This window comes from Protopterus annectens, chromosome 5.part0 (assembly GCF_019279795.1).
Source record: "Protopterus annectens isolate FY-2018-M chromosome 5.part0, PAN1.0, whole genome shotgun sequence".
In the NCBI taxonomy this organism is placed as follows: domain Eukaryota; kingdom Metazoa; phylum Chordata; order Ceratodontiformes; family Protopteridae; genus Protopterus; species Protopterus annectens.
In genome coordinates this window covers 1,900,318,354-1,900,342,484 of record NC_056735.1, presented here as the reverse complement: position 1 = coordinate 1,900,342,484, position 24,131 = coordinate 1,900,318,354, and the positions used below count along the sequence as shown (strand labels likewise).

At 37.6% G+C, this 24,131-nt stretch overlaps 1 protein-coding gene across 1 annotated transcript in view; it reads left to right on the top strand.

Annotated features, from left to right (window-relative positions):
- The window catches only part of ERICH6B (glutamate rich 6B), a 701,186-nt gene that overhangs the window by 309,230 nt on the left and 367,825 nt on the right, over positions 1-24,131 (top strand). Inside the window, exon 6 of the mRNA XM_044072050.1 lies at positions 17,908-18,056. Coding sequence (XP_043927985.1) covers positions 17,908-18,056 — 149 coding nt within the window. The remainder of the gene's footprint in view (positions 1-17,907; positions 18,057-24,131) is intronic.

The window sequence follows — 24,131 nt, the reverse complement described above, 5'->3', positions numbered from 1 at the left end:
ATTTTAGTGTCCTCTTTGAAGTCGTCCACTAGGACTGTTTATGCTAGCAAGTGGCGACGGTTTTCGATTTGGGCAAACTCCAGAAATATAGATCCGTTTACTGCTCCCGTACATTCTGTTTTAGATTTCCTAGCGGAGGTTTTTCATTCGGGATCCTCTTCTTCTACAGTCAAAGTACAACTGGCTGCCATTTCCAAGTATCATGTTGGCTTGCATGACAATAACATCATGTCTCATAGATTATGCAAGGCCTTTTGAGAGGAGTTTTTCTCCTAAAACCACCTATAAAGCATCCTCCTCCGCAATGGGATCTAAACTTAATGTTAGCATCCTTGATACTACCTCCTTTCGAACCGTCTGCTTCATGTTCTTTGAAGTTATTGACGTGGAAAACTATATTTTTACTCGCTGTCACTTCTGCTAGAAGGGTTTCCGAGATTCAAGCTCTCTGTATTCGTTCACCTTATTTGGTTTTTCATAAGGACAGGGTATCGTTAAGAACTAACCCTTCCTTTCTCCCCAAGGTTGTATCTCAAACCAATATTAACCAATCTATAGAATTACCTGTCTTTTTCCCTAACTATTCTGACAGAGCTGAACAGAAATTGCATTTTTTGGATGTCCATCGTCAGCTCAGGTACTACTTGCATAGGACTAAACAAATTAGAAAATCGGACCAATTGTTTGTCTCTTATGCAGAAAACAGGTTAGGTCTTCCAGTTTCTAAAGTGACCTTACCCAGATGGCTGACTTCCACCATTTCCTATGTGTACTCTCTCAGAGGCAAACAGCTACCTTCTAAGCCAAAAGCACACTCAACCAGGTGTCTATCCACTTCTGCAGCTTTTCAGGATAGACTTCCCATTGATACCATTTGTGCAGCAGCTACTTGGGCCACGCCTCATACCTTTGTTTCTCATTACAAGTTGGATTTGGCCTCCAGAGATAGGGCCAGTTTTGGTTCCACAGTTCTCAAGAGTCTGTTCCATTGAGCCACCCGGGATACAGGTGCTAGGGACGCGGTCCCATCCAGCAAGAATGAAGGCGAGATTGACAACTTAACATTCAGAAGTTATGTACCTACCATAACGTTCCATGTTAGTTGTCTTCTCGCCTTCTTTCTTGCGTCCCTCCCTCCTTCCCCCTGGCCTGGACAGATCTTGAAGAGTTCCTATTAGTTTGTTTCCTCTGGATCTTTGTTGTGAGGACTTCTTTTAGGAAACTTTGTTCCTAATTTGGTTAGGATAACCTTTAGCAGGGTAAGTTAGCTGCCAAACGAGATCTGAGGTAGTTCCGCCTTGCATCATGGGATATAGGGTTGCCTCGAGCTGGTAAAAGGAGTTCTCGAGCTAAAGCAAGTGCCGAGTCGGAGCCGAGGATCGGCTCCGAACCCATCCAGCAAGAAAGAAGGCGAGAGAAGACAACTAACATGGAACGTTATGGTAGGTACATAACTTCTAATTTTAGTATAAACTGAATTGCTTATAGCCTGTTTCCAAACATGTTGGTATAATGTCTGACTGTAATCATTGCAGGTATATCAAACCTGGGAACACTAAGCTAGAAAGATTAAAATAACTTGGGACTTCTAACTGTAAATCTAAATATGTAAATTGTCCTCTTCTCAATGCTTAGTATCTTCTATAGGAAGAACTTTAAATTCTCCAGCTCACACATGCACGCTGTTGATCAAACACTCATGTGATCATCCGGAAATATGCCATGGGCTTAGTTCATAATAATATCATAGAATGTTAATTTAAAAAAAAGGACTTCCCTTTCATTTCAGAGCTGTTGTGTAACATATGACCTGAAACTCTTGAAAGATATATATACACAATGCTTCTCTTAAACTAATTAACCCCTGTTCATTTTCTATGCTTGAAATGTTTACAAGATTTGGTTCCTTATGTTATTTTTATTGTATAATGCCATAATTTTAAGAAGCTATTGTTTCAATTTAGGAGATTTTGGTTATCAAAGAAGGGTAATTGGATGACCAATCAAGGAGTGACGTTAGTTATGTATATATATATATATATATATATATATATATATATATATATATATGTTTGTGTTGAAATTTTATTAGAAAGATTAGTTAAACTAGTTTATATAGGTTACAGCCCTTTGGTTTTTAAAGTTTATGTATTAATACTATTCTATGTAACCTATTTACATCAAGCTCTTTCACCAGTAAGTGGTATGCGGTTAGGCCCAGGTTTAGTAGTGAGAGAGCTATGTGCTACTGCCTTACAGTTATCTTTTCTATCTTTTTCTTGGTGTGTGAGAGATATGTTTGCAGTCTTTCAGGGAGAACAAATACCCCAACGTATAACCAAATTTAAGAAAATGCATCATTTGTCCAAAAATGTGGAGGATTTCTTCCCTAATAAAATATATAATATTCTAGGTAAATTACCAAAATATGACTACGTACTGGGAGAGGATTGGAATTCAGTTATTGACCCAAACATAGGCAGCACTAGTAACTCTAGCTCGCAAAACTTAAAAGCGTCGACAGCCATACGAGAATCCATGACCGACTTTTGCTTAATAGACCCCATCTCATTTGATGAAGATCTGGGGAGAAATAATCTGTACACATATTTTTCTAAATGTCATAATTCCTGGTCCAGAATAGATTTTTTTCTCATTTTAGACACTCTGTTGGAAGCAGATATTAAATTCTCTAAGGATCCAAGGATATTTTCAGATCACTCAAAAATTACTTTACAAATAAACCCCCCTAATAAACCAAAATGGAAACCTAACAGCTCCAACTGGTCATTGAATAACAATTTACTGTATAAATCAGGTGTTACACAAGAGGCATCAAATATGTTGCTTGACTTGGAAAGAGACTTAGAAACATTCCGACAGATGTAGAGTGGGTGGCTTGTAAGTCCACATTAAGAGGGATATTTATTCAGAAAACCTTGTATTTTAAAAGAATGGCAAGAGAAAAAGAAAATAAATTAATATCCAATCTGAAAGGCTTAGAAACTGAATACCAGCACAGACCAAACCCTGACACTGAGAAACTAATAAATGAGGCACAAAAACAGCTATTTGTACTACATCAAAATAACTACTTTCTGCATGAACAAAAAAGTATTGCTAAATACTCGGAATGGGCGCAACTTCCTTCCAAAGTACTGGGGAGGAAAATCACAAATAGGCAAGAAACATCTAGAATCTCATCCCTTTACTACCAGGGAAAAATGCATAAATCAGATACCCAAATATTAGAGAAATTCCATCAACTATACTCACAAGTATATGGGATGGATACTCACCAATCTACTTTTGAAGAAAGTGAAGGTTTCCTTAAAAAGATCACATGGCCTAAATTACAGGAAAATCAGTTAGAGATACTTAATGCTCCTCTTAGTAGGCAAGAAATAATTAAGGTCATCAGAAAACTCAAGCCTGGCAAGGCACCAGGCCCAGATGGGTACACTTCAGAGTTTTATAAAACATTCAATATAAATCTATCCTCCATGTTGTTAAAAGTTTTCAACCTCATCAAAGTAAATGGCATATCTGACTTATACCTAAATCATTTGAAGACAATCCTTATACCCAAAAATAACCTAGATAAATTGAACCCACACAATTACAGACGAATATTGCTAATTAACGTAGATATTAAAATCTTGGCCTTAGTCTTCGTGGAAAGATTGAAAAAGGTTATGGCCTGTATTATATCCCCTGAGCAAGCGGGCTTCATGATGAATCGGCAGACATGGGGTATACCTTAACACTAGATGCTATGATTCAGCTTAGTAAATACAAAAAAACACTCTGGTTATTGTTTAGTTCTTGACGCTTGTAAAGCGTTTGACATAGTCAATTGGAACTTCCTTTTTACAACTATTAATCAGTTTAACATCCCCAAAAGCATTACAAATATTATCGGAACCCTTTATAATAATTCTTATACCTATCTTTATGTTAATAAAAAAATGGGTAAACCTATTAAACTAGCAAATGGAACTAGGCAGGGATGCCCCCTCTCCCCTTTACTCTTCAATTTATACATTGAACCTCTGTTTCTTTACTTCTCCCAAGCTACATATCACTAGAATCTCGAACACTAAGATAATGATATCTGCATATACAGACGACCTGAATATTTACTTTGAATGTCCTATATCAGACTTGAAGAAGATAGGCAACACAACTGACAAACTGTTGAGAATTTCAAACTATGAAATTAATACTAAAAAGTCATTGATCTTTCCCATTAACCCTCTACATCACAAAAAATACCTACTATTGGACTCGCCCTTCAAGATTGAATACTCATTCAGATATTTAGGGTTGCAATTTGAGCATACCCATTCTCTCATGCATCAAAAAAATATAATGAAAGTATGGGCGAACACCTTGCAAGACATTAATAGATGGCAGCAACTGAAATTGTCCCTTCTTTCTAGAGCAGCTATTATTAGGATGAACATCTTACCTAAATTCTTATATCAATTAAATGCCTCATATGTTGTCATCCCAAACAATTTCTTCCAAAAAGTACATACAGAGTTGGCCAAATTTCTATGGTTCCCCAAATCAGTTAGAATAAGCTATCAAAAATTAATATACCCTAAAGAAAAGGGAGGTTTAGGGTTACCGGGTATTCGACTTTACTACTGGATAATCTGCGCAAATAGAATACTCCTAATCTCCGAATTTAAACTAAAGAAAGATACCTGGTTTCCCCCATGGGTTAAAATTAGGTACAACCATCTTATCATCAATAAACTCAACCCAAAAGCACTCCCCTTTGTGACAGCAATAAGTCTAAAAACTCTAAGATAAACAGCATCTTAAAGTAGAAGGTTAAGATATTCCAGGACCTAATGAAGTTCCTCGCTTTGGATAAAACCCTCTCCCTCCTTCAACCCATACACATGAATCCTAACATTAGACTCAACAATAGTATGATTAATCTCTCTGATTATCCAAAAATTAAAGAATTTAATGTATGGGATAGCTACAAACACAAGAAGAAATTGCTCCAAGAGCTGAGGGCAGTACTAAATCAGAGTTTTAAATATACTACTGTATTACGGCAACTTAGGGAGCTCATACCCACACTAATTAAAGAAACTCCAAATATTGTACAGGATATGGCCAGTCTTGCAGACACTATTAAAAGGTTAACCAGTAGGAAGCATATGCTATCCAATACGTATGAAAGAGTGGTTGCTTCTAAATACCAAACAGTGCTACTTATTTCCGAATTTTGAGATAAACAAGGAACCAAGTTCATGGATAATCAAAAGCTCACTGACTTCGTATCTACTATTAAGTTTGCTCCCTTTAAAAAATTAGCTTATACGCAATTAATGATAAATAATAACTCCTATTTCACTCCTGTCAGATTAAACAAATTGAATCGTAAAGTGTCCCCAACATGCCCTTGTTGTTTCTCTCCACAATCAGACCTTCTACATATTGTGTGGTATTGTAAACACATACACAAGCTGTGGAACTCCCTGAAAGTGCGTCTCGAGAAAATGGAGTACCAAAAGTCACCCTATCATGGGAGCTTGCGATATTACACATCACAGAGCTTAGATTTTCTAAGCTGGAACTGCATGTCCTCATTACTCTTTGCTTACTAATCAAGTTTTACATAACTAAGAACTGGAAGGACTGCTCTAAGCTATCCTGGAAGGAATTTAAAAACCTAACAATAAAATACATATCCTCACAAAAATGATTCATTAGTAATTCTAATAAACAAACATACTTCCGGAAGTACTGGAATTTTATTTTTGACATTAGCATGGAAGATTAACCAATATGAACTACAATTGTATCTTTATTTAAGACCGGTATCTGAAATCTGACTATAGGCGAGGTAGATACTAAGCCTTTTCCTGGACCTTTAGGCTTCCTTTTCATATTGGCAGTAGCACGCTGTATATATGTATATATTCTGGATTTGGAGGGTGGGATGGGGTTGTTTGTTTTGACTATCTGGGGGTATTGTTTCTTGAATTTCTTATATGTACCTGCCTATTTGTCATCTGATACCTCCTATTTAAAAATAATAAAATATATTTTTGAAAAAAAAATTATATTAGCTGCTATTTCTAATTTCCATAATGGTTTTAAAGAATTCTCTTTGATTTCTCATAAACTTTGCAAGGCCTTTTTAAAAGGAATACTTTTGTTAGAACTCCATTATAAAGATCTTACTTCAGCTTGGGATCTCATTTTAGTGCTGCAAGCCATTGCTTAGCCTCCTTTTGAACCATCAGCTGAATATGAGCTGAAATTTTTATCCTGGAAAATTATATTTTTAGTCAATAACTTCTGCCAGAAGGATTTCAGAAATACAAGCCTTGTCATGTAGACCTTCTTACCTGATTTTCCATAAAGATAAGAGTTTTACTGAGAACCAATCCTTCCTTTTTGCCTAAAGGTGTAAGAAACAAATATCAATCAAATTATTAATTTACCAGTTATTTTTCTCAATTTTACTAACAAAGGTGAATACTGCTTACATTTATTAGACAGTCACAGACAATTACATTTCTATCTACACAGAATTAAGAATTTAAGAAAATCCAACCAACTGTTTGTGTCATTTTCATCTACAAGACTTGGCCAATCAGTGAACAAAATGACACTAGCCAGATGGCTCAAATAATGTATTTCTTTTATCTATAGTAAAAAGAAAATGAAATTGCCTAGGCCTTTAAAGGCACATTCTACAAGAGCCATAGCTTACCTTCAGCAGTTTTTCAATCTAGAGCTTCTATGGATGATATATGTGCAGCAGGAACTTGGGATTCTCCTCATACCTTTATTACGCATTACAAATTGGAACTGGTCTCCAGGGGAAGAGCATCATTTGCTCCAATGGTGCTCAGGAATATTCTTCCTTGAATCCTCCCAAGGTCAAAGGTAGCTGGGGAGTCTGTCCCATTTTTCAAGGATAAAATGAAAATTGTCAACATCAGATAAAGAAGTTATGTACTCACCATAACATTCCATCTGTATTGTACATTTTGATTTATCCTCAACTCCCTTCCCAAGTTCCCCTGCCCTTGAAGTTTTTGGTGGAACAGATAATGGACATATATCACTTATTGTTATTGTCATATGGTCCCAGATGTGGTCTTTATGAAGTCTTTTGGGGTTTTTCATTCTATCTGTCTTTCAGCAAACTCAATCTAAGGTAACTAGGAGAGGAGCATTGTGGGTAAGGGTTAAACTCGAGAGTTTTTGGCTTTCACGAGCTGTAGTAATGGCTGAGTCGGTTCTGAGGTTCAGAACCAAACCCACTTATCAAGAATAAATGAAAATGGACAACACAGATGGAAATTTATGCTCTGACCTCTGCAAGAAGAGTATCCAAGCTGCAAGCCATTATGGTGAGTCAATCCTATCTCATCTTCCACAAAGACAGGGTTTCCTTGAGAACTAATCCTTCTTTCTTGGCTAAAGTGGTATCCAAATTTACTTTAAGCCATCTATCCATCTCCCCATTTTCTTACCCGAACCTAAAAACGAGGGAGAAAGGATACTGCATACCTTGAATGTCCACAGATAACTCAGGTTCTATCCTGACAGAAGAAAATCTTTCAGATCTGCAGATCCATTGTTCATTTCTTGTCAAGGTGAAAAGAAGGGATAACCTGTGCTAAACCAGACTAAATATATATATATATATATATATATATATATATATATATATATATATATATATATATATATATATATATATAGTGTCAAATCATTGTAAAGTAGTCTGTGTTTCAGATATCATTAATTAATCAAGAGTAATCCATTTAAATTTGAAAATCGATAGCTTGGGAAATTAACTCTGCATTCTTCCTTGTTTGTGCATCAGTCCATTTTTCCAACAGTGATTTAGCCGTTTAGTAACTGACATCCACCATATGTAATATAGTGAATGTCTTTTCTATTTAGTAGTGTAGATGTACAAGTTGGATGACTGTAGCTGAAGGTGTACCAATTACAGACATAACCAATTTTTATAAAGTTGTTACAGTTGCACTAATACAAGTATGCATGTTTAATTTATATATTAAGATTATAAGGGATAAAATGGACATTCCTAAAAGTAAGAAAACTCAAATGTGCATATGATATTTATGTATAAGGATGTCAGACTATATGTGATTATAATGTAGTCCACCAGACAGTTAGAGACAAAGAGTGAGACAGAAAATAAAACACGTTGTGCCTGTCAACCATATATTATTTGACTTAAATGGAATTGTACGAGGTAGCATCACTTAGTTATGATGCAGTCATAAAATGCAATTAGAAACTGCTACTGAATAGTAATAGTTTGGCACTCTTAGGTGCCAGCAAACTACATTTTATACAGAGTAATTATATGTGTGATGTGCATGCTACTTATGTATTGATTGTTTTGCATAAATGTATGTCTAGTTTTGTCTGAAACAAGACAATATTGAAAGTAGTTTGGTTAGTACTTTTCTCAGAGTTTCCATACATTACTAGATCCTGATGTTTTTAGTATGGATCCTAATTGTATGTCAGTGTGTGTACATTTGAAAGTTGTATCAGCCATTAGCTTTAGGAAAGCATATAGGTTCAAAGGTTGGTACTAGGCTATTGGCCCTAGGGCCTATACAAGCCTAGCCATAACAATTCCCTGGCTATTTCTTCCCACACTATTTACTTCCCTGGACCCCTGTCTAGCAGGGTGACTGAAGTGATCCCTGGGGTGAATGTCCTTTTTCCCATGATTAATCATTCCATTTGTTCAGTTTTAGTTGTTTCTATTGTGTCTGGAGTACCAACATAAATGCATATATCTCCTACTTAAATGCCAGAAATCTGAAAACTTAAGATGGCTAAGGTATTTTGTCAGTTATTCATTTGCTCTTTATCTGAACTGTAATGAATGCATGTCATTATTTTGTGTATTAAGAAGCCAGGGGTATAAGCAACCTTATAACATGTACTTAGAGAATGCAGTATTTGCATGTTTACAGATTACATGTTTATCGCTGGCACATTTATGTATAATTTACCACAACTGTAGTTTATAAAACTACAAAAATGATGGGTTTAGTACTATGAAATAATATTATGAACTAAATATAACCTTATCAGAATTTATAAAAGTAACTAAAATGTATTCAACATAATAACATTTGTAAAGTTAATGTAACTGACTTCTCTGACTTGTTCTGGTTTTACTCGATGGCTACAAATTCTGTTTATTTAAAACAAGAACAATAAAGAAATTATTATGGTAGGTGTTAAGTTATTATTTATTCATTCAGTCATTCATTCATTTATTTATTTGATTTTGCTAACCAGGGTAGACACTGATCACAAGCGACAAATTTCAGTCTTAGCCTGGAGAGAGAAAAGACTAGTACTGTTACATAGTGACTACAATCAGATTCTAGTATTAATAAGAAGCAAAAAATAAAATATATAACATTTAAAATTCACTTCTATACAATATGTCACAAGGTAGATTACAGTCAGTAGAGGTAGGATCAGACTGAAAAAAATAAAGTTCAAATTTTACACCATTCCATGTAAGAGATCTGAAGGTATACTTCCTAGAGTGTACGTGAGATAAAAGTGGTGTGTGGTAGAAAGCTGTAGCTAATACATGTTAAAAAGTATGAGGGGAGGGGTGAATAGATGTTGATGTACCCAAAGGAGTGATTGCGGCATCTTGCACAGTTATGGAGATAAGCTTTTAACTGAGCATGGAAGTGTTGAGTGTGAAGAAGTGTCTGTGAGGTGGGGTATTCCCATATTTTAGGGTCCAGTGTGGAGAAGCAGTGGTCTGTGAAATTAAGTTTTGTTTTAGAGGCTTGTAAGGTGGCTAGGGAGTGGCTTTGACTTCTGACGTTCTAGGTGTTGAGTGAAGTTGATAGATGGTTATAGCCATATACCAAGATATTTAAATGACTGTGTATTTTCAATAATTGTATTGACGTGATTGATGATGTGTAGTTTTAGTGAGTTTTGCTGAGTTTATGTTTTGTTTTATATAGTACAAGTTGAGTTTTTGCTGAGTTAAGTGGCAGATGTTTGTTATTAAGCCACTGGATTGCTGAAAAAAGCCAGATTGAAGTTCTTGTTTGTAAGTTTGGACGGGATTGGTTGGAGCAGTAAATAATCATGTTATCTGTGTTGAATAGGAAGTGTGGCAGGTCATTAGCCAGTTCATCAATGAAAATAAAGACTAGAAAGGGAGCCAGTTTGGATCTTGGAATACACCATTTAGAAGTGAGGAATGTAGTTTGACAGTAAAGCGAAGGTAATTTTGGAACCATGGCAAGGCAGTTTATCAGTGAAAATAAAGACTAGAAAGGGAGCCAGTTTAGATCCTTGGAATACACCATTCGGAAGTGAGGAAAAGAGTGAGAGAGAGGAATGTACTTTGACAGTAAAGTGAAGGTTATTTTGGAACCATGGCAAGGTGTCAGGAATCGTGCCTTTTTCTAGAAAGTAATGTAGTAAAATAGTGTGATCTACTAGATGGAATGCTTTAGTGAGGTTAATTAATATTCCAGCAGTAAAATGTCCACTGTCCATATCTAAAAGAATTTAAACAGTGAGTGTCTATAAGGCTGTTAAAGTGTTTGGACCAGCCCAGACGTCATGTTGCTTAGATGACAGGGGATTTTAAGTGGTGAGATAGGGTTCCTATTATATAATCAAAGACGCAGTCCTTCAAATGCATCTTGATCGAACCTGAAAGCACGAAACAGCAAAATAGCGAAACATCATATAAGCAATTTCTTTCCCTGGGAAAGACATCGCTTGGCCTCCTCCATTACTTTGCCGTTTTCGTCACTGTAGTGCAATCTCGGAGTTGGTATATTTAAGTAGGGGGGTGTGGAGGGCACAGCCCCCCACTTTATGTAATATTTTGAAGTTTTTATTTATTTATTTATTTATTTTGTGGAACATCGATTTTTTTTTCCCTGGGAAAAAAAATCGCTGTTCCGAGTGTTCAGGACTGTAAGCTTTTGGTTACATGAGGTCTATAAATCAGCGTTTGTTTTTAAGCATTCGCTGATTTTAATATAGATCCGTGAGATATTATGTAAGTTGGGTGTAGATCATTTTCTCAAGAACTTTCCCCAGGGTTGGGAGAATAGAGACAGGGCAGTAATGAGAGGCATTGGAGGGGGTTGACTGTTTGGGAAGGGGAGTTACTATTGCATTCTTCCAGAATTTTGACATGGCATTTTGGTTTAGACAAGGACTGTAAAAGTGTCTGAGAGGAACTGAGAGGTTTTCTTTGCAGTTGTTAATGAAACAGGGTTGGAGCCTCTCTGAACCGTGGAGACTGTCAGATTTTATTTGTTCAAGTTGTGGTTCTATGTCTTTGGTATGAATATGTTGAAGTGAAATGTGGGATTTATGGGGGCTATTGTGGTGCGTTAGGGGAGTTTGATGAGAAGAGAGGAGGAGCAGTGAGAAATTTGTTAAAGTCTGATAGAAAATCAGAGTAGAGAACCTGGGATCATTATTAGGAGGGTAACCTGTATCCTACTGCCTGTTAGATGGACTTGTTTCCAGAATTGTTTAGGAGACTGCAGTAGTGAATTTTGTTTAGATTTCATAAGTATGCTTTTGTGTTGTTGTATAGACTGCTTTGTAAGATTTCTGAGTTGTGTGAAGTGGCCTCTAGTGCTGTGATTAAGGTTGTTTCTCCACATACTAAGTTTCATATCTGACTTATAGTAGTGATTTATGTTAATTAGTAAGCCATTCATTTGTTTCTGCTATTATGTTGGAGGTTTTTGGGTGTTTCAGTGAGTAATTAAGCAATGTGGTTGACATCGGTGATGTTTAAAATGTGAAACCAGTCAATACTGTGGAGAATGGATTTTAGATTGTTGATGTTAGTGTGCATTTAAAGTCTAAATGAGATGAGTTTTTATATGATTATTTGGGTAGGGAGATGTAGGGAGAAGCTAAATGGGCTGTGGTCATTTAGGGAAGGTGGGTGTTGGAGATCAGTTTAGTATTGTCTGTGATCAGTAAATGAAGTAGTGACTAATTGGTGGTTGTAAGGCTTGGCAGAGTTGACTGTTGTACTAGATGTTTCAGGTTGAAATCAGTACATCTGTGACATTACTCTGGACAGGAATTAAAATATTTAATTTGAAGTCTCAAGAAAAAGCAAATGACATAATGCAATTTTTTTCTAAAAGAGTGAGTTGGCACATGTAGCTATTTGATTTATTCATGCTTCATTCATTGCAGAACTTTTACTGCAGCAGCTACATGATGACCTGCAAGTATTGCATTTTTATTTTTTACTTCCTTTTTTCAGTTGCTGCCACTAATTCCCACTCAATGTAAGGACCATCAAGCAAAACTGCCATATTAATGGAAGTCAGCTTCTGGCGGAAATATCTGACCTTGAAAACAGTTGTCCTTTCCATATTTGCATCACTAAGCACTATCTCACTATCTTACTGAACTAATTAACTTTTCCAAGACAGCAGAGTTAAATGCTGCTCCTCCATCTTTGGTAAATAATTGCATTGGCTTGCACATGCATAATAAGCCAACTCAGAAACATGCACTTCATTCTGCAACTTCTTTATGTAGGCTTGTTTTTATCTTTAAGAATAAAGATAGTAGATATTTGCTCCTTAATATCGAATATCGCCTATATGTTCAATAATTTTACACAGCACAACCTGTGACTCTAAAATATTACTGCATTTAAAAAAAAATAAAAGCCCTAAGGAATACCACCTTTTTTAAGGTGTGGATTATGCTGTGATATACAAACTTCAATGTGTTTAATCTCTCAAAATTTGCTGTCATGACTAAGCAAACCTCAGCAGCTGGGAGTATAGCATAGTATTACCTACAGCCTAACCATTTCTACTGCTAAAAAAAATCTGTTGATAACTTGAAAATAAGTTTATCATTATTTTTGAAGATGACTGAGCACTAACTCGTTGTTTGGTTAGCTTGGTCTTATTACTTCCCGCATTAACTCCGTCTTAAATGACTGAAATGGTTCACCAAAATTCTAACAGCTAAAAGACTGCACAGTATTTTATATAAATATACCGATTACCAGTGGCAGCATGTTTATTTGTGTGCGTTTGTAAAGTTGTATGGGTCTGGGTTTTAAGTGACTATTAGACATTTGTGCCCTGATTAAGTGGATTAATCCTGACTGCTTCACTGCATTTCTTAAGCAGCCAAAATATGATACCTTTGGAAATGAGGGTACTTATCAAGAAATTTGTAAGTTATTATGCATATGGAGAAGTGTTACACTACAGTTGTAATGGTATGGAATGGATAGTCGGAGATCTAGACGTTGTCTACCAGAATCAGACTTGATTGCACTAGAAAGGTTTGCCCTGCATACCAGCAGAGCTGGCTGACATTGTGTGCTGTGATATGCCTGACATCATTAACTCCACTCCACCCAGTTAGGGCTTACCAAACAATCATTCCTATTGTGCAGGACCAATGTATGTGATGAGGCAAGCTGCTGCACTCCATCTACACTACCCAAACTGCCATTGGTGTGGTCCCAGCTGCAGGAGATAGTACCAGGGACACTAAGGAAAAAATAGTGCAGCATTAGCAGCTAACAGTGAGCTGGGAGGCACCTGAAGGGGAGAGGGAAAATAACAAGTATGACATAACACAGAACACTGTGATAGTCATAGCTTCTTCTGTGATAATTCAGGCTGAACTTTAATTATGACTGTTTTTAATTTCTATAATGAAATACCCTAATTTAGCTGAGCCATAAAACATTGTAACTGAAAAGTTTAAATCACACAACAATATAAGGACAAAAACTCACACTTCAAAAGCTTATTCAAACCCCATTAAACATCACTTTTGCTGTGGGCTGTACCCCCTACACTCCTGTCATTTGAGAGCATTGGCTTCATTCCCAGTCTCAAATATACTGCCTCAAAAGTCGCACAAGCTCTATGAAAAGAGAAAAGTGAAAAGAAAACATCACTTTTCTCTTTCGTCTGCATAGACTGACCCCACTGATAAAAACTATAAAGCAGCTGTGAACAGAAATACCCAAAGTACTGTAAGTGTTAACAAAGCAAGACTTTGTTCATAGATATATGGCACGACACTTCAAGTGTTGGTGGAACATAGCTTGATGAATGGCAATAGTGCTATAAAACTGCATGGAAAATATTTTTCTTTTTGCAATGCATTCCGCCATAATAATAAACATTTCCGTCTTGCCAAATCTCTCCAGTATACCAAGGTAATCTAAATTTTTAGTCGGGGAGTTTTTTTCTTCAGAATCTATTGAAAACCTAAGGAGAGGAAAATTATGATTGCATGAGTATATGAAAAGTTGTGTTACAGAATGACTATTCTAGTTAATATATTCTAATAGATAATTATAACTCAGTCTCACTCACTTCAAAACTGGTAGTATAAATTGGTATGTGCAGCACTTTCCTTTTTTTACTGTAACTTACATTTCATGAAGGAAATGGCTAAATTACTGAAAACTGTCCTGATGAGGTATGACACTGGCCATTCAACTTTACTGACAGTAAAAGCAGGTCTTCAGATTGCTACTGCATACTGCATGAGTGTTAATTTGTGAAATTTGCCTTAAAGTTATATAAGCAAGGCAGCAGTGATGTGTTACAGTTCAAAATAATCAAAACATAAACGAGACACTGGGACTTCCCCACCTGTTAAACAGAGACAAACTTAAAAATGGGTAGTGGAAATTAATTGGGATTCATTAGGGAAGAAAGACATTTCTTCAAAAAAAAATAGCTAGGGAGTGGGATAAAATGAAAGTAGAGTTTAAAAAAAAGTAGAAATAAAAGAAAAAGAAATACAGTTAAGAAGTAACAAGAATTATTTAGAAGGACTGGCAAAGGTTAAAGTATTGCAGAAAAGGGAAAATCTCACAGAGCAAGAAGAGGCACAATTGCAAAGTGCTAAAGAGAAAATAAGGGACTACCTGGATGACATGCATGCATTTAGAAAGATTGCTGTTAAGCAACTGCTTTTTTGTTAATAACTCCAGAGTGCAAAAGCTTTTAGCACAGCAGCTCAGGCAACAGAAATTAGAAAGGGTTGTTGCCAAGCTTAGGGAGCCTATAACAAGAAAAATAACCAGAAATCTTGTAAATGTATTAGAAATATTTTGGAAAGTTTATGAAAATCTGTATAAAGCAGAGAAAGATGGAAATCAAGAAAAAGTACAAATGGAAATGTTTATAGAAGAATGAAATAGGCCAAGGTTGGAGGTATATAAGGCTCAGTTGTTAACAGTTAGGATAGGAGGTGATGAGACAGAAATGATGATATATAACTGATCTACAGAAAAGTCTCCAGGGATAGATGGTATTCCTGTTGAAGTTTGGAAGTTAGGAGAGAAGAAAATAATACAGATCTGGAAGGTTTGTTTAACAGCATTTTTAAAAGAGGTGAAGCACCAACATCCTGGAAGAAAGCTGTAATACCTAAAGATGGTAAAGACCCATCAGATCCAGCTTTATATAGGCCCTTTTGGTTCTAAACCATGATTATAAAGTGTTTATATCTGTAATGACTAAAAGAATGACATAGGTGATGCCAACACTTATAGATATGGATCAATGTGCTTTTGTGGAGGGGGTGCAAAGATTTGCCAACATTAATAGAACAGTGATGATCCAGAGGGAAGCAGAATGTAAGAAAATACCACTGTTGTTGGTGGGTCTTAATGCAGGGAAAGCATTCGACAGAGTAAGCTGGGATTTTATGAGTAGGGCAATGGAAGCATTTGCATTCCCCTGACACAATAGTAAGGTTAATTAGGAGGATATATGAGGGATTGGAAGTGAAAATTAAAGTGGGGGGAGGTCCTCTCTGATACGTTCTGTCTAAACAGAGGGACCAGGCAGGGATGTCCTCTTTCCACATTGTTATTTGCATTATATTTAAAATCACTGGCAAAGAAAATAAGGGACTCAGAAATTCAAGAATATAACTGGTATGGCAATCAAGAAGGTTAGCTTTATTTGCAAATGATATTATTTTGTACCTGTTAAAATCAGAAAAGGACATTTCAGTGTTGTGGAACATTCTGAAAAATGAGGATAAAACAAAGGCAAGAACTGTAAACTATGTACCCACCTACAAAGTGGTTTAGCAATACCCATATTTATCGAGACAAGATAAAATGAAGCACTTTCCAAGTATTGGTTAAAACGGATTTTGGCATGACAGCTAAGGATATGTGGGAAGAGACTAAAAAGATAATATAAAAACTGAGAAACTGGAATCTCTGTTTTATGGATGTGGATAACAAGATACAAGAAATGAACATTTTTTAGTCCCTTTAGCATTATACCCAGGTCAGGCATAGTTTTATCAACTAGAAGAGAAGTTGTGCATAAAAAATTAATAAAGCATTGAGGGATAGTATGTGGGAGGAGAAGCGGGCAAGAGTCAAGTGGGATAAGTTAAACCTTCAAATAGAACAAGTTGGCTTGACATTACCTGATTTGAAAGGGTATTTCAGAGCTGCACTACACAGTTAAGGCTCCTCCACATGGCACAAGTAGAAATCTATAATTCAGAGTGGAAAAGGATAATGATGAAACAGGGGAAGCTCAGGAAAAAAGGAGAGACTGAGATTTTGGATACAGATCCTTAAGGAGAATAATGGTGATCATACAGAATATTATATTCATAAAGTAGCAGGAAGTATTCTGAGAACTAAGGCAACACAGGAACGGAGAAAGGAGATTCTGCCAATAGGGATGTCTGCAATTAGGGGTACAGAGAGTAGGCAAGAGGGGGATGACATTTACGAGAGAAAACTGGCAAAGGAACCAAGGTATTGGGAACAGATAATTAGAGAGGGAAAGGTAATAGAATGGGAAGAGGCTAAGAATACATTTGGACTGCATGCTAGAGATTGCCTTCCATAACAAGGATTGATATCAGAGTATAGGGAAAGAGAAAAGAATAGTGGGATCCTACGTGAAAGACCAACACTGGCAGAGTTTTCAGTAGAATCTAGAACAGACGCTGATGTTAAAAAAATGATAATTAGTAGGGCATTTAAATATTGCATGGTAACTGTAAAAATCAATCAGAGAAGGTTATAAAGGATTGGGAAGAGAGGTTGGATAAGCAATTCACAACGAAACAATGGGATTATGCATGTATGGCTGCCAAATATGCAACAAAGTCTAGAAGATTTAGGATTTTTGTTTGAAAATTGTTTGCATAGGTATTTTTATACCCTAAGCAGACTTCAAAAATTTTTTTCCACAGCTACATTGCAAATGTTGGGGGTATGATGGGGAAGAAAGAGATATTTGGGAACATATTTTTAGTAGTGTAATGAGTAGGTAGACTTTAAATATTTCATACAGAATACTCCGTCAGAGATACTGGGTGAACAAATTGGTGTAACTAAGGACATTTTTTTTTTGAGCTATGATACAAAATCAGAATTGCCTAGACACAATAAGGCCTTGCTGAGTTTAATTCTGTTGGCTGCCAGTATTAGAAGTAGTGAATATAGTAACAGAAATAAAAGAACTGGAAGTAGGATCTTTAGAAAAGTGTAGGATCAAATTACATAAAAATGTGAATTGTGGGAAGAATACATACAGTATAATGTTTTGGAGGAAGAAGGAGGTTTAAGGGAAGGTAGGAATTGAATGAGCTGTGTAATGATTGGCCGTGATTGTATAGTAGATTATATGTAATGTATAATGTTTGCAACAGAAAATATATCAATATTGCTTTTTATTTATATAACTGTATGATTCCCCGTGTCATAAGTGATAATTCAGTAAAGATGTTTCTTGTTTTAAAAAATAATCAAAACAGTTTCAGTAACCAATCTTCTGTTGGTGTCTGTGTGTGTATTTTCAGTTAGCCACCAGACTGCTACAATTTCTTATCAGTTATCCTCTTCATTTTGTATGGAGCAAGGCTGGACGTTACCTTTCCCTCCTTTCGAAGAACTGGAAGTTGACAATGTGTTCATGCCTGCCTCAGACCTATATGAAAAGCATTTAAAGGTTGGTAACTGTTTTATACATTTAATTGCCTACAGTACATGTCACATGTCTAGAAATTATTTTTTAAATATTTTTTACTGCATTTTCCAATAATTCTTAATATCATATCAATGTTAAAGATCATCAAGCATATAATATGCATTTACAAAGCTTTACAATATCCACAGTTTAATTATTTATACATTATAAAAGCTAAGGTTATACATTCAAGGCATTTATTGGGAGGGAATCCCGATTCTAATCTTTTATCTTATCCAACTGGAATTCCTTTTGTTTTGCATACAGTCTGAGAGGTTTTCAGCTACATATGACTATAGGTACGCAGAAACATAAAATATAACTGGAAGTGAACTCTCTGGACTTTTGCCCAGTTCTGTAGCTAGTAGCCCAGCTGCAGTTGTTGAGCTCTTCTCCTAACAGTTCTCTGACTGTTCTGTCAGTACCCCCAACAGCATTCTACTCATCCTTTGTATGAGAGAAGCCTAATCTTTCTTAACCAACAGTCATGTTTTTACTGATGACGGACTCTTCTGTGAATCAGGCCTTCCTCTATCATTTGTGATCATATATACCATTAGCAGATCACTCTTAGAGCTACATAATTTTATTAATTTACATGCATTTTAAGAATGCTGGTGATCTTGCCACAGAGTCTTCCTCACCCTGAGTATATTTTTCATGATATTTCCTAAGATTCACTAAGATAAAAATGCTTTTTCTCATGGTTCACAGAGCAGTAGTGTTCTTATAAGTGACTTTCTCACAGCTAGAAAAGTTCACTTAAACAAAACGATTGTGGTGAAAAGGGTACCATAGGTGCCACTACCATGGTTTGTCCTTTCCAGAGTCTTTGTAATTGCCTTACAGAAGACCTGGAAAGGAAAGTTGACTTGTTTATTGATGACTCAAAGTTATTCATGAAGATGATTGTAAGGTGTCATAAGGATGAGAATATATTTGACTAAATTAAAGTCTGAAACATGGTAGCTTTATGCTGGTAGAAAAAAATCTAATTATGTTGTATTTCACAAGCAAAATTATGAGAAGAAGTATATGGTTAGAAGGGAAGCAATAAAAAAATGACAGAGAAACTAGGCCAGGGATCAGGAATATTCTTATCAGATGACCAAAAGAGATTAAACAGTGTTAAAAAGAATGAGAGGCTCACCACATACTGGGATGCATAGGAAGAAGCAACACCAGCAGAAAACAATGATCTGATGTTGTCAGTCTTCATTCTTTCTGAACAAATGGGTTTGGATATGATCCATGGGGTCCGACTTGGCCAATACTAAAGCTCGCAGCCACCAGATCTCTCAAGCTTCTCCCTTACCTCAGATCTTATTTACCTCTTCTAGCTAACAGATGTGGTCTACCAGTTTCTCTCAAGCTGTATTGGGTAAGTAAATTTTTTTCTTCATAATTTCTTCTATTGAACAGTTTTTTCTTCAGCTTACCTTTTAACATTTAGTCTTTAATGTTTGTGGTTTAGGATCTCTACAGTTTTTTTCCCCCTTGCCCTTACGACCTTGCCATATTTCCAACATATCATTGTTGGTGTTTCCTTGCCTCCCATTCTCTTCTACTGTCCTTACAGTGTTGTAATACTTTCTCCTGCTGCTTCTCTTTCCTTATCTTAAAAATGTTCACATATTATTGGTGTTGATACATATATTGCATGATAAGTGACAAACCTGCGGGTTTCAAGAAATGTTCCAAATGTGAACATAAGTTGCCTCTCTCAGAGGCACACTCACTTTGTGTGTACTGCTTGGGCCCATTACACTTATGGGAAGATTGCTAGATTTGCCATGGATTTAATCTTCGAGCCTTAACTGAACGTTAAAATAAGTTGATATTAAAAGATCTCCTCCCTTCCTCATTTGGAGAAGCCATACCTCGATCTGTTCCTGGAAAAGGAGTTCTAAACATCCAGTCACAACCCCAGATCAGAAAAAGATGAAAATTCAGGATCTGTGTGCTCCTCTGGATCCTACGACTTCTAAAGCGACTATTACGGTTCCAGCGCAATTTAAGTTGGATCAGACAAAATCTTCAGATCAGACATAGTCTTCAGAAACTCTCTACTGTCCTCATACTAGATCAGTTGATCCAGTACCTGACAAGCTTCCATCACTTTTTTGGCAGAGACCAGCATTCCCCCTCCATTTACTCTATTCATTCTTCCAGAAGTCTCACAGAAGAAGATATGGAGAGAGCGGAGAAGAAGATCCTCTCTGCAAAGGGGCAGATTAGTTTTCCCTTGGTGCCTACCTCTCTGGATCAGGTTGCCTGACCTTCCATCACACCACCCCTGCATTCTAACACCATCTGTTGTCTTAGAGCTTCAGGATCCCAGTCATCCGGATCCGTCCATCTTGGGATCTGAAGATTTCCATATCTTTGGATCTGACATTGTTTCTGAGATCTCCAAACTTTTTGGATCTGGAGAGCTCTCAGAACCAAAGCCTGCCTGCTGGGTTGGGATGTGGCATTCAACTCCTAAGTTTTTGGAGCCATCTCTGTTCCTTGGCACCTTGGCATTGGACCATTCAGCTCTGCTTTCTCCTTGAGGGTGGGCCAACAGATCGGAGAGTGGGGATGACTCAGAAACCTGCTTTTTTGGATCAGAGCCTCTCTATGGCTCCTTTGAGCTTTGTCTTCGAGACTGCAGAGAGAGGGTTATTTTTGCCCCTGACGGAACCTTCCCCCTCAGTTCCTACCTATTCAACTGTGATGTCCCAACACTGAGATCCTCAATAATTCTCTACATGGGGACATTCTATACCTAAACCTCAGGTTCCCTCTCAGGGAATTTTGAGTTCCACTTCTGAGACTACCCCAGAACATCTCCCTGAGAAAGTACCCAGGAAAAGGATGTGCATGAGGAAGCACCTAGACTCCCCACAGGAGTCTGTCACAGAAGACATGGATTTTGATGAAGGTGAAGGGTCCCCATGGTCACCTTCCAATGATGTTCCCTTTGGAGACAAGAAACAGAGAGGTGGCCAGACATCCTCCAACCCTATGCTGTAGGAATCCTTTCTCCGAGAGGCTTTCTATACAAGACCCTCTACTTCCTGGATGACTTTGCCTCCCAACAAGCTCATGGACATGATCTCTAGCTGGGCATGGAAGGAGCCTGACTCCATAAAACCCATACCTCAGAGACTGGAAAGGATAATGGCACCACCTGCAGATAGACAGTTTTGGGGGAAAGAGGTTCCAGTTGATGTCATGGTTGTTGCAGTGGCCACAAAGAAGGAAATAGCTGATGAGAGTTCCACTGTCCATCCTCCCAAAAGGAGTCACAGGCAAAGCCATTTAAGTCCAATTTCGTCAATGCTCCCTTTGATAGACCCACCCTTTTTGGCCCTAAATTGAAAGAAATGCTGTCCAGGTGTGAGAAAGATGGAAAGATGACAAGACCTTGTCTGCCATGGGTATATGTTTTTCTGCCCCCTCCCCCCCAGATCCTTCTCTAAAAATCAACAGAGTGGCTGGAAATTGTGGTTCAAAAAGTCCCAAGGTCCTTTCCATGACACACACATAGAGGAAGTGCCCCCAGAGGCAGAGGGGGGAACTCCAATAGACGTCACTGCCTTCACGGCAGAGGTGGCCTGGAAAACCAGGGTTCACAAGAATCTTTCTTTGATATACCCTACCAGCACTCCTGAATAGAGGCCCGGCTGTCCACCTCTGGAGACAGTCAGGGGAAGGCTGTCCCTGCACCTGAGAGCCTGGCTAGAATTAACAAAAGATACTTGAGTGTAGAGGATTATATCCAGAGGTTATATAATACCATTTTCCCTACCACCTCCAATTCCCTGAAAACTCCCCGGTGTTCCACCCAGTCAGAGGGATCAAGCACCAATTCAGATTCTAAAGCTGCTAGAAAAAGAGTCCTTCAAGAGGTCCCTCCAGACCAGATAGGATCCGGAACTTACTCAAGGTTCTTTTTAGTGCTAAAAAAGACAAGGGACTGGAGACTGATTTTTGATCTCACAAATCTAAACAAATCTGTTCAACGACCCAAGTTCCAGATGGTCATGGTTCAGTCCATTCTGCCTTTTCTGGGTAAGGATGACTGGATGTGCTCAATAGATCTTCAGGACACCTACTATCACATAAAGATGAACAGGCAATCCAGAAAGTGCCTATGCTTCCAGCTGGGAGCCAGTCACTACCAATTCAGAGTACTGCCCTTTGGACTCACCACAGCCACCAGGGTGTTTACCAAATGCGTAGCAATAGTAGCAGCATATATCAGACTGCATGAATTCTGCGTGTTTCCCTCTGTGGACAACTGACTCATTACCCCTCTGACCAGGCATCAACTCATACATTCAAGAGATCAGGTTATCCACACCTGTGCTCTCCTAGGAGTAACCATGAACTACAACAAATCACAACTTCAGCCAACTCTGACATTGTAACTTATTGGAGTACTGCTCAACACAAAGACTGCCATTGTTTCCATTCCACCACACCAAGTTCTAACTATAAGGTCACAGGTCAAGAAGGTTGTAGACAACACATCAGTCTCAGCCCATACAGTTCTCCAAACTCTATGTCTCATGGTGGCAGTGATAACCTTACTTCCATTGGCCAGGTTTTACTTGCAGATCCTGCAGAGGATGTTGGCTACTCAATGGTCAGTCTTCCATCAGACAGTGTTGTATCAAAAATTCCCAATGCTTGCAGAAGAGAACTCTATTAGTGGATCCTGTCCGATCAACTGCTCTATGGCCATTCATTCATTCCCCAATAGCACAAGGATAGTGACCATGGATGCTTCCCAGATAGGGGGGGCATTATCTGGGGAAGACAGTCCAACGCACTTGGTCCCTCGAAGATACCAATCCTGGTTCAACCACCATGGAACCTAGATCCAACTCTGGATCTCCTGTCTCACCTGACAGGCATGTCACACCTGGATATGCCAAACCTCAAGCTGACTTCTTGGCTTCTCCAGTTCCCTTAGTAGCCAAACAATCAGTGCACTCATCACCTGTTCGACATATAATTAAGTCTTCCCACAAGCTCTCAACAAGGAAAACTTATTTAAGTAAATGGAAAAAGTTTGCCATTTGGACTCAGCAGCATAACCCAACCCCTTTTCAGCCTCTATTAACCACATCTTAGATTTCTTGCTCACCTTTTTCAAAACGGAGCTAGTACCTCAACCATTAGGGTACAGCTAACAGCAGTTTCAAATTATCATACAGGATTGAATGGCGTACCCATAGCTTCTCACAAATTGAGCAAGGCCTTCTTAAAAGGGACACTCCTTCTAAAGCCTCCTTTTAAAGACTCTACACATCCATGGGACCTACATTTGATGCTTCATTCTCTCACACAACCTCCCTTTGAACCAGCAGCTACATGTGACCTTAAATATCTCTCTTGGAAAATGATTTTCTTGGTTGCCATCACTTCCGCGAGAAGAATTTCTAAGATCCAACCACTATCTTCTAAACCTCCTTACTTGTTTTTTCACAAAGATAAAGTGACCTTACATACCAACCTGTCCTTTCTTCCAAAGGTGATGTCAGAATCCAACATAAATAGTGCTATCAATTTGCCAGTGTTTTTCCTAAATTTACCAGCAAAGGGCAATATATCTTACATTTACTGGCTGTTCATAGACAGTTGCGATTCTGTCTGCATAGAACAGAAAAAAAATCAGAAAAGCAGATCAACTGTTTGTTTCCTTTTCTGGACCAAAATTGGGAAAATCAGTTTCTACTCTCTCAAAGTACACTGCATTAGATTTGTGGCTGCTTCCACGTTGTTTCAGTCTAGGATGTCTATGGATGATATTTATGCAGCAGCAACTTGGGCTACTCCTCATACCTTTATCACCCATTACAAATTAGATCTGGTTTCCAGAGGTAGGGCATCATTTACTTCTATGGTGCTCAAGAATATCCTTCCTTGAGTCTGTCCTGGATACAAGTAGCTAGGGACGCTGTCCCATTCATTGAGGATAGAATGAAGATTGACAACATCAGATAAAGAAGTTATGTATTCACCGTAATGTTCCATCTGTGTTATCAATCTTCATTCTTCCTT